This window comes from Bombina bombina, chromosome 1, assembly GCF_027579735.1.
Source record: "Bombina bombina isolate aBomBom1 chromosome 1, aBomBom1.pri, whole genome shotgun sequence".
NCBI lineage: Eukaryota > Metazoa > Chordata > Amphibia > Anura > Bombinatoridae > Bombina > Bombina bombina.
Genome location: NC_069499.1, coordinates 1167356872 through 1167369332, shown reverse-complemented (window position 1 = coordinate 1167369332; position 12461 = coordinate 1167356872). Strand labels below are relative to the sequence as shown.

Sequence of the window (12461 nt, the reverse complement as noted above, 5' to 3'; positions counted from 1 at the left end):
CTTGAAAGAAATTATTGCTGACATTACTGGAGGTAAGGGTCATACCCTTCCTCAGGACAGGGCCAAACAGTCTAATTTTCGTGCCTTTCGAAATTTCAATGCAGGAGCAGCATCAACTTCCTCCGCTCCAAAACAGGAAGGAACTGTTGCTCGTTACAGACAGGCCTGGAAAACTAACCAGTCCTGGAACAAGGGCAAGCAGGCCAGAAAACCTACTACTGCCCCTAAGACAGCATGAAGGAACGGCCCCCTATCCGGAAACGGATCTAGTGGGGGGCAGACTTTCTCTCTTCGCCCAGGCGTGGGCAAGAGATGTCCAGGATCCCTGGGCGTTGGAGATCATATCTCAGGGATATCTTCTGGACTTCAAAGCTTCTCCTCCTCGAGGGAGATTCCATCTATCAAGGTTATCAGAAAACCAGATAAAGAAAGAGGCATTCCTACGCTGTGTTCAAGACCTCCTAGTAATGGGGGTGATCCACCCGGTTCCGCGGACGGAACAAGGGCAGGGATTTTACTCAAATCTATTTGTGGTTCCCAAGAAAGAGGGAACCTTCAGACCAATCTTGGACCTAAAGATCTTAAACAAATTCCTAAGAGTTCCATCATTCAAAATGGAAACTATTCGAACCATCCTACCCATGATCCAGGAGGGTCAGTACATGACCACAGTGGACTTAAAGGATGCCTACCTTCACATACCGATTCACAAAGATCATTATCGGTACCTAAGATTTGCCTTTCTAGACAGGCATTACCAGTTTGTAGCTCTTCCCTTCGGGTTAGCTACAGCCCCGAGAATCTTTACAAAGGTTCTGGGCTCACTTCTGGCGGTTCTAAGACCGCGAGGCATAGCGGTGGCTCCGTATCTAGACGACATCCTGATACAGGCGTCAAGCTTTCAAATTGCCAAGTCTCATACAGAGATAGTTCTGGCATTTCTGAGGTCGCATGGGTGGAAAGTGAATGTGGAAAAGAGTTCTCTATCACCACTCACAAGAGTCTCCTTCCTAGGGACTCTTATAGATTCTGTAGAGATGAAAATTTACCTGACGGAGTCCAGGTTATCAAAAATTCTAAATGCTTGCCGTGTCCTTCATTCCATTCCATGCCCGTCAGTGGCTCAGTGCATGGAAGTAATCGGCTTAATGGTAGCGGCAATGGACATAGTGCCATTTGCGCGCCTGCATCTCAGACCGCTGCAATTATGCATGCTAAGTCAGTGGAATGGGGATTACTCAGATTTGTCTCCTCTACTAAATCTGGATCGAGAGACCAGAGATTCCCTTCTCTGGTGGCTTTCTCGGGTCCATCTGTCCAAGGGCATGACCTTTCGCAGGCCAGATTGGACGATTGTAACAACAGATGCCAGCCTTCTAGGTTGGGGCGCAGCCTGAAACTCCCTGAAGGGTCAGGGATCGTGGACTCAGGAGGAGAAACTCCTCCCAATAAATATTCTGGAGTTAAGAGCAATATTCAATGCTCTTCTAGCTTGGCCTCAGTTAGCAACACTGAGGTTCATCAGATTTCAGTCGGACAACATCACGACTGTGGCTAACATCAACCATCAAGGGGGAACCAGGAGTTCCCTAGCGATGTTAGAAGTCTCAAAGATAATTCGCTGGACAGAGTCTCACTCTTGCCACCTGTCAGCGATTTACATCCCAGGCGTGGAGAACTGGGAGGCGGACTTTCTAAGTCGCCAGACTTTTCATCCGGGGGAGTGGGAACTTCATCCGGAGGTGTTCGTTCAACTGGTTCATCGTTGGGGCAAACCAGAACTGGATCTCATGACGTCTCGCCAGAACGCCAAGCTTCCTCGTTATGGATCCAGGTCCAGGGACCCGGGAGCAGCGCTGATAGATGCTGTAGCAGCCCCTTGGGGTTTCAACATGGCTTATGTGTTTCCACCGTTTCCACTGCTGCCTCGACTGATTGCCAAGATCAAACAGGAGAGAGCATCAGTGATTCTGATAGCGCCTGCGTGGCCACGCAGGACCTGGTATGCAGACCTAGTGGACATGTCGTCCTGTCCACCATGGTCTCTGCCTCTGAGGCAGGACCTTCTAATACAAGGTCCTTTCAACCATCCAAATCTAATTTCTCTGAGGCTGACTGCGTGGAGATTGAACGCTTGATCCTATCAAAGAGTGGCTTCTCAGAGTCAGTTATTGATACCTTAATACAGGCACGGAAGCCTGTTACCAGAAAAATCTACCATAAGATATGGCGTAAATATTTATATTGGTGCGAATCCAAGAGTTACTCATGGAGTAAGGTTAGGATTCCTAGGATATTGTCCTTTCTACAAGAGGGTTTGGAAAAGGGCTTATCTGCTAGTTCGTTAAAGGGACAGATTTCTGCTCTGTCTATTCTTTTGCACAAGCGTCTGGCAGAAGTTCCAGACGTCCAGGCTTTTTGTCAGGCTTTGGCTAGGATTAAGCCTGTGTTTAGGACTGTTGCTCCTCCGTGGAGCTTAAACTTGGTTCTTAAAGTTCTTCAAGGTGTTCCGTTTGAACCCCTTCATTCCATTGATATTAAGCTTTTATTTTGGAAAGTTCTGTTTTTGATGGCTATTTCCTCGGCTCGAAGAGTCTCTGAATTATCTGCCTTACATTGTGATTCTCCTTATCTGATTTTCCATTCAGACAAGGTAGTTCTGCGTACTAAACCTGGATTTTTACCTAAGGTAGTTTCTAACAGGAATATCAATCAAGAGATTGTTGTTCCATCATTATGTCCTAATCCTTCTTCAAAGAAGGAACGACTTTTGCATAATCTGGACGTAGTCCGTGCCCTGAAGTTCTATTTACAGGCAACTAAAGATTTTTGTCAAACTTCTTCCCTGTTTGTCGTTTACTCGGGACAGAGGAGAGGTCAAAAAGCTTCGGCAACTTCTCTCTCCTTTTGGCTTCGTAGCATAATACGTTTAGCCTATGAGACTGCTGGACAGCAGCCCCCTGAAAGAATTACAGCTCATTCCACTAGAGCTGTGGCTTCCACCTGGGCCTTTAAGAATGAGGCCTCTGTTGAACAGATTTGCAAGGCTGCGACTTGGTCTTCGCTTCACACCTTTTCAAAATTTTACAAATTTGACACTTTTGCTTCTTCGGAGGCTGTTTTTGGGAGAAAGGTTCTACAGGCAGTGGTTCCTTCCGTTTGAGTTCCTGCCTTGTCCCTCCCATCATCCGTGTACTTTAGCTTTGGTATTGGTATCCCACAAGTAATGGATGATCCGTGGACTGGATACACTTAACAAGAGAAAACATAATTTATGCTTACCTGATAAATTTATTTCTCTTGTAGTGTATCCAGTCCACGGCCCGCCCTGTCTTTTTAAGGCAGATCTAAATTTTAATTAAAACTCCAGTCACCACTGCACCCTATGGTTTCTCCTTTCTTGTTTTGTTTCGGTCGAATGACTGGATATGACATGTGAGGGGAGGAGCTATGTAGCAGCTCTGCTGTGGGTGATCCTCTTGCAACTTCCTGTTGGGACGGGAATATATCCCACAAGTAATGGATGATCCGTGGACTGGATACACTACAAGATAAATAAATTTATCAGGTAAGCATAAATTATGTTTTTTTATGATAACGGGCTTTTTATCGTTATGTGACATTTCTATGGGTGATTTAAATTTTCTGAGTACACTGTCCCTTTAATTTATAGCTGTCCTCTTTGGTGTTGCAGTTTTTTGTTTTTTTTGTTTTTTAAAGCATCACAGGCTTGCTGTCTCTAATCGAATTCAGTGTAATGTAGCACACTCCCACGCTAGATAAAGCGGTCTCACAAAGCATGAAAAGTATGGCACTTATTTGCATGCTCACAGCTAGATTAATTGCAAACTTGAAGCGTTACATGTTATTTAAACTATGGCCATTGCACCCAGGGTGGTTTGGGGTTACCTGCTGGAGTCACTGGTAGCCAATGCCTGTCTGATAGTGCTGGGGAGCACCTAGGCCTGTGGCTTTTGCTTGTTGCATGGGATGTGTATGTTGAATATCTTTTTAAAGCACTGTCCCAATCAGTTGTGGTGACAAACATTCATAGCGGTGACTAGAGTACTGAAGAAAATGAGCACGTTTTTAAGGTCCAGCATTTTTAGTTTACTATTGAAATGTACACACTGTTCTATTCACAGGTTTCAAGAGCAGCTTTGAACTTTCTAAACATGGTGCATACTGAGCCACTAATGAACGTGAACTCTCTGAATGCTCGTCTGTACCACCACTCACAATCTATGTATGATATCAGCCGTCACCGAGAGAAACTACGTCTGCTGGGGGAGTATCTTGTCACGTGTCGCAGTGGCGCATGGCAGGAGATGAGCAAGAGGTGAGCATATAAGCAGAAGGGAAATGTGTAGAGTTGCATAGAGGAAGTATGCTGCAGTGCATGGATATCTGTCACATAATGCATTCAGTAATGTTGCTATTTTTTACTGAGAGACCTGCTTGTATTAATTAATGCTCATTGTGATTGCTGCTACATCAGGTCTGTAAGGTCCTTCTTATATGGAACGGCTACACAGAAGGCGCTAATTCAATTAGCTCGGTTTCCTGTGTTTTACTATAAAAAGAGAGAATGTAGTACAGCATAGTATGCAATAAATTATGTGTTTTCAGTGTTCTCCACTGAAAATTTTGCCGGCTGGCATTATAATGTAGGTGGGTGGGGACAGTGTAATACTTTCTAATCTTATAACATTCTATGCTATCTAAAGCACAAATTCATTGCATAATTTAACATAAATTTGTTTATTGATAATTTGAGCAATAAACATTGAAAAAACATTATTAGCCAATTTAATCATATTTTTGGCTAAAATTTTAACCGGGTGGTCAGTAAAATCAGCACTGTGGTGCACTCATTAAAAAGGGAATGGGGAGAACACTGTATTCTGTAAATTGTATTTACCGAAACCACATATTAAAAAACCCGTCACCTAGTGGTTCAATAGATTGTCTAGGTAGTAAGCTACCACCTTCTGTCAATAAATAAGCCGGCAGCAAAAGATGAATGTCCCTGGTACCTGTGAGGATAGAAGTAAGTCCTGGTGGGAAACTTTCATTCTGTAACGTGGGTGTTAGTGGGAAAGGTATTGTGGACAGGTTATGGTGCATTTTAACCATCTCTATCCATGTGTTATAAGTCTCATGAATGATTGGGTTATTAGGGTTTTTGATTTTGGATCGGTTTTTATCGGTCCAACAGGAGGATCCCAACTGAGTGCAGTCAGAAAGTTTGTGTTCAAGTTTGACCCATTGTTTGTGATGATGCTCTTCGAAAGAGCACCGGTCTATAATTCTTGAAAGGAATATGGCATTTCTATATTCTCGTATATTAGGGACCGGATTTCTATATAGGGTTGATTTGACAATCCTAGGTGGCTTAGTTTTCCAAATGTAGGTATTAATGATTGATTGCAGTTTTGGAATCATAGATTTTGGGAGAGGGATGGGGGCGGTCTGTAAAACATATAAGATTTTGGGGAGTAGTGTCATTTTAGCTGCCCCGATTCCAAATATTTGTACTTCTGTATTATGCCACCAAATACCTGTACTTACATTGTCACCAAATACCTGTACTTACATTGTCACCAAATACCTGTACTTACATTGTCACCAAATACCTGTACTTACATTGTCACCAAATACTTGTAGTTCTGTATTATGCCACCAAATACCTATACTTCTACATTATGTCACCAAATACCTGTACTTCTACATTATGTCATCAGATACCTGTACTTCTACATTGTCACCAAATACCTGTACTTTTATATTATGCCACCAAATACCTGTACTTCTACATTATGCCACCAAATACCTGTACTTCTGTATTATGCCGCCAAATACCTGTACTTCTGTATTATGCCACCAAATACCTGTACTTCTACATTGCCACCAAATACCTGTATTTCTACATTGTCACCAAATACCTGTATTTCTACATTGTCACCAAATACCTGTACTTCTACATTGTCACCAAATACCTGTACTTCTACATTATGCCACCAAATACCTGTACTTCTGTATTATGCCGCCAAATACCTGTACTTCTGTATTATGCCACCAAATACATGTACTTCTACATTGCCACCAAATACCTGTATTTCTACATTGTCACCAAATACCTGTACTTCTACATTGTCACCAAATACCTGTACTTCTACATTATGCCACCAAATACCTGTACTTCTACATTGTCACCAAATACCTGTACTTCTACATTATGCCACCAAATACCTGTACTTCTACATTGCCACCAAATACCTGTACTTCTACATTGTCACTAAATATCTATACTTCTACATTGCCACCAAATACCTGTAGTTCTGTATTATGCCACCAAATATCTGTACTTCTACATTATGTCACCAAATATCTATACTTCTACATTATGTCACCAAATACTTGTACTTCTAGATTGTCACCAAATACCTGTACTTCTACATTGCCACCAAATACCTGTACTTCTACATTGTCACTAAATATCTATACTTCTACATTGCCACCAAATACCTGTAGTTCTGTATTATGCCACCAAATATCTGTACTTCTACATTATGTCACCAAATACTTGTACTTCTACATTGCCACCAAATACCTGTAGTTCTGTATTATTCCACCAAATACCTGTACTTCTATATTATGCTACAAAATACCTGTACTTCTGTATTATGCCACCAAATGCCTGTACTTCTATAATGCCGCCAATAGCTGTACTTCTACATTACATCACCAATTACCTGTACTTCTGTATTATGCCACCAAATACCTGTACTTCTACATTATGTCACCAAATACCAATACTTCTATATTATGCTACAAAATACCTGTACTTCTATATTACGTCACCAATTACCTGTACTTCTATATTATGCCACCAAATACCTGTATTTCTATATTATGCTACAAAATACCTGTATTTTCTACATTGTCACCAAATACCTGTACTTCTATATTATGTCACCAAATACCTTTACTTCTATATTACGTCACCAATTACCTGTACTTCTATATTATGCCACCAAATCCCTACACTCTCATCTCCAGTCTGATTGAAGTGACAAAGTGCAAAAAGAACATGTTCTAATGTGTTAGAGCATTTTATTATTGCAAGTAACGGTAGCACATAGTTACAGCCAATACAAGAGCAGAAGTGCACTACAATGGTTAATGCATGACTGGTCTGAGCTGGTGATTAAAGGGATTTTTTTAAACAATGCTTCTTTAGTATAAACACATATGTTAAATCAAAGTAAACATAAAAATAACAGTTGTTTAACTTAGGGCAATGCCCTACAAAAGGCCCTATTAAGGGCTATTGGTAGTTTAGCATTACATTAGGGGGTGTTTTTATTTGGGGGAGGGGGTTATTTTCATAGGGATTAGGTTTATTTTTTTATTTTTTGGTTTATTATTTTATGTAATGTTAGACTTTTTTATTTTAATTCTAACTTAGTATTTTTTATTTTAGGTAATTAGGGTTAATTAAGGGGGTGTTAGGTTAGGGGGCTTAGTAATTTAGTTATTTGCGTTGAGGTTTGGTGGACTAGGGGTTAATAGATTTATTAGGATTGTTGCGATGTGGGTTAATGACAGTTTAGGGGTTAATAGTTTTATTAGGTTTACTGCGATGTGGGTTAATGGCGGATTAGGGGTTACTACATTTATTAGGTTTATTGCGATGTGGGTTAATGACAGTTTAGGGGTTAATAGATTTATTAGGATTGTTGCGATGTGGGTTAATGGCAGATTAGGGGTTAATACATTTATTAGGTTTATTGCGATGTGGGTTAATGGCGGTTAGGGGTTAATACATTTATTAGGTTTATTGCGATGTGGGTTAATGGCAGATTAGGGGTTAATACATTTATTAGGTTTATTGCGATGTTTGTTAATGGCGGTTAGGGGTTAATACATTTATTAGGTTTATTGCGATGTGGGTTAATGGCGGATTAGGGGTTAATACATTTATTAGGTTTACTACGATGTGGGTTAATGGCGGATTAGGGGTTAATACATTTATTAGGTTTACTGCGATGTGGGTTAATGGCGGATTAGGGGTTAATATACTTTATTAGTTATTGCGGTGGGGGATTGCGGTTGACAGGTAGATAGATATTGCGCATGCGTTAAGTGTTAATATTTTCAGGCATTGCGGTATGTGATACCGATTTGCGACGCGGTTCTATGTTAGCTTATGGAAGTAAAAATGCGGGTGACGGGTGAAATATACGCGCCACATTTATATGTGATACCCAAACCGCGTAATAACAGGTGTTGCCGCATATGTAATCTTGCCCTCAGTTGGTAAATGTGGTCACGAATGGAAAATACATTCAGGCTACTTCTGTATTAAATCGGTCAACACTTGGTTTTGTTATTATTACAATCTTGTATTTAGAGTTTTAAATATTGTGATATTTCTGTTTTGCAATACTTTGTGTAGTGTTTGTCACTGTCGCATTGTGTGAGCGCAGCACATTGACTGTTATATTTTCTCTATTTTTACTATTTTTTTTTTCTTCCTAGTTTGGAGAATCGTAATTATCTGATGGATTGTGCGGACATGTACAGTGTATATGACCTCAGACAGGTATGATTCATGAAATTTTCATTTGAGTGGAAAATAGCCAGCTTGTTTGCTCATCCAGCTTAGTACTGAAAGCACTGTCTAAAAGTCTGATTTACACAGCATCTATTTATTGCTAGTATACAATAAACTTGTGTTTTTTTTTTACTTTAAAAGGACATTAAACATTAAATAAATGTCATACACCTCCCTCTAATCATGGGTTACACTGCAGGTATCTGAAAGAGAGTTGCTGCACATGTGCAATCACGTCAGCACTGAGACGCAATGAAAGGCACATTTCAACATAGCAGCACCCAAGCCTAGAGGGAGGCAGGAAATATCCTCAATACTTTGCTTATACAATGTACTTAGTGTTTAATGTTCTTTAAATACATATCGATATTAGTTGTGTGCTAGTGTCCTTGTATACCTGCTGCTAGATGATGCTGAGGTTAGGAACTCCTCTATGAGATGTTTGTGTCTGAATCTGCAAACAAGAAATCCAAGGTAAGATCTGCAAAGGTTAATTTCTGGAAGACCTTGTTAATAGGTGACTCCATTTTAAGAAATGTACAGATAGATGATGATAATGGTAATTTGAGAGAGGTTAGATGTCTTCCAGGTTCTACTGCTCACAGATATTTAGATCGTATTTCAAGAATTGTTAAAGCAGCTAGAAAAGAAATTGAGTTAGATGTTATTGTTCACCTAGGTACAAATGATCTGGCTAGAAATGATGTTGTTGCTGTGCAAAATGAGTTTTTTAAACTAGGAAGTTGTTTAGATCATGTGGCTGCATCTGTGTCCTTTTCTGCTGTTTTACCTGTGTATGGACAGGAAGAAGGAAGAATGCAGCGTATTATAGAATTTAACTCTTGGTTAGAGAGGTGGTGTAGGGAGAGAAGATATGGTTTTGTTAGCCATCAAAGCCCTGTTTGGCTTGATAGCAGCTTGTATAAGAAGGATGGTTTGCATCTGGATATTAAAGGGATAGGAGTATTGAGTAAAGAATTTAAAAACTTTATTAGTAGCAATTTAAACTAATGAAGGGGGACAGAGTTAATATACCCATCTGTCCCCCAGAACATGCCAAGACAGTCAACCAAATTTTAGATTCTTGTTTATTTAAGAAAAAAAAACATTACTTTAAGGAATAAGACTTTGAATAATGTAGGCAGGGGTTGTATTAACCATGCAAAAGGATTTGAGAATTCTAAAAATATTCTACGTGCAATGTGCACAAATGCTCGCAGTTTAGTAAGTAAATTACCTACACTTACTGCAATAATGATTCAAGATAAATTGGATTTAGTAGCTATAACAGAGACATGGTACAATGACTCTCACGACTGGGAAACAGTCATACCTGGTTACATCTTGTTTAAAAAAAATAGAGTAGGTAAAAAAGGGGGCGGAGTTGCTTTGTACGTGAAAGACAATATTAAAGTAACTGAAATTGTAGAAAAAAATGACAATGTAGAAAGTGTTTGGGTAACTATAGAAACTGAAGGGAAACAGGTGTTTAGAATAGGAGTAGTATATAGACCACCATTACAGGATGAAGCATCAGACAATTTATTAATTGATGAAATAGCCAAAATTACAATGAAGGGCAATGTTATTGTAGTGGGGGACTGGGAAGTACCTGTTGCCAAATCAACTAGAAGTAAATATACCCTGGAATCTTTACAAGGGGAATCTCTTGAGCAACTAGTAAAAGAACCAACACGAAAAGGAACTATATTAGATTTAGTACTTACAAACAGTGATATAGTATCTGAGGTGTCTGTGGGTGAGAACTTAGGCTCTAGTGATCATCAGTCTGTATGGTTTAATATTCAGGCAAAGGTACAAAGCAACCATAGTAAAACAAAAGTCTTAGACTTTAGATCAACTGATTTTTCTTACATGGGCAGATACCTAGATGAATCCCTAAAAGGGATGACACAGATTACAGGAGTACAAGAACAGTGGCGATATTTTAAAAATGCTATTCTAGATGCAACTAAACACTGTATTAGGCTTGTTTGTAAAAGAAAAAGAAAACCAATATGGTTTTCAAGAGAAGTAGCACATGCAGTTAAGACAAAAAAGACAGTCTATAAAAAATTAAAACTCACTGGCTCAGAAGAGGATAAAGAAAAATCGAGAACCCATCAAAAGATGACAAAGCAGTTAATCAGAAAGGCTAAAGCTGATGCAGAAGAGAAAATAGCAAAATCTGTAAAAAAAACGGTGAAAAAACCTTCTTTAGATATATCAGTGAAAAGAGAAAAACTAACAGAGGGATAGTTAGACTCAAGAATGAGGATAGAGTATTGGAAGAAGATAAACAAATAGCAAACTGTTTAAATGATTACTTTTGTTCAGTCTTTACAACAGATGGTAAAGATAGTGAGATTCTATTAAAGGGATACTAAACCCAATTTTTTTCTTTCATGATTCAGATGGAGCATGAGATTTTAAGCACCTTTCTAATTTACTCCTATTATCAATTTTTCTTTGTTCTCATGCTATCTTGATTTGAAAAAGCAATACTGTAAGCTTTAGAGCCAGACCATTTTTTGTTCAGCACATGGGTAGCACTTGCTGATTTGTGGCTAAATGTAGCAAACCAATCAGCAGTTCTACCAAGGTGCTGAACTAAAAAATGGGCCGGCTGCTAACCTTTTATTGCTGCTTTTTCAAATCAAGATAACATGAGAACAAAGAAAAATTGATAATAGGAGTAAATTAGAAAGTTGCTTAAAATCACATGCTCTATCTGAATCATGAAAGAAAAAATGTGGGGTTAGTATCCCTTTAAGGGATGTTACTGTAAATAATAATGTGAGTAGTACTTTTCTTTTTACAGAGGAAGAGGTTTCAAGGACTTTATAAAAAATAAAAGTTAATAAGGCTGTGGGTCCAGATAATATTCATCCAAGAGTTCTAAGAGAGCTTTGATCCGTAATAGCTACTTCATTAGCTGATTTATTTAATCAGTCACTTCTAACAGGAGTTGTTCCAAAAGACTGGAAAATTGCCAATGTAGTCCCTCTTCATAAAAAGGGTAGTAGGGAAGATTCTGCTAACTATAGGCCAGTCAGTTTGACCTCAATTGCAGGGAAATTAATGGAAACTCTTTTAAAGGAAAGACTTGTATCTTTCATTCAGACAAACAACTTAGAAGACAAAGGACAGCATGGTTTCACTGCTGGAAGATCATGCCTGACTAATCTAATTGATTTCTTTGACCATGTAACTAAAATAATAGACCAGGGAGGAGCCGTAGATGTTGCATATCTAGACTTTAGCAAAGCATTTGACACCGTCCCACACAACAAACTTATTCACAAAATGTATTGCCTTGGAATAGATGCTAAGATTGTTAAGTGGGTAGAATGCTGGCTTAAAGATAGACGACAGAGTGTTTCAATTAATGGAGTACATTCAAATGAGGCATCAGTTACTAGTGGTGTTCCCCGAGGGTCAGTTCTTGGGCCTGTTTTGTTTAACATGTTCATAAGTGATATTGGAAGTGGGCTTAAGGGGAAGGTTTGCTTGTTTGCTGATGATACAAAAATTTGTAACAGGGTAGATGTTCCAGGAGGAGTTGATCAAATGAACTGTGATATTAATAAACTAGAGGACTGGTCAAATAAATGGGATCTGAAATTTAATATTACCAAGAGCAAAATTATGCATACAGGATCCAAAAACCCAAAGGCCAATTATAGTCTCAATGGTACATTACTGACTGTAATTAAAGAAGAAAGGGATTTGGGAATTATTATTTCAGATGATTTAAAATTTGGTACACAATGCAGCAGTGCAGCCAGCAAGGCCAGTCAAATGCTTGGTTGCATTGGAAGAGGTTTTAGTAGCAGAAATA

General features: G+C 39.1%; 1 protein-coding gene across 1 annotated transcript in view; it reads left to right on the top strand.

Moving 5' to 3' along the window:
* The window catches only part of PLEKHM1 (pleckstrin homology and RUN domain containing M1), a 212207-nt gene that overhangs the window by 166445 nt on the left and 33301 nt on the right, over positions 1–12461 (top strand). The window contains exons 9-10 of the mRNA XM_053699611.1: positions 4146–4339; positions 8545–8608. Coding sequence (XP_053555586.1) covers positions 4146–4339; positions 8545–8608 — 258 coding nt within the window. The remainder of the gene's footprint in view (positions 1–4145; positions 4340–8544; positions 8609–12461) is intronic.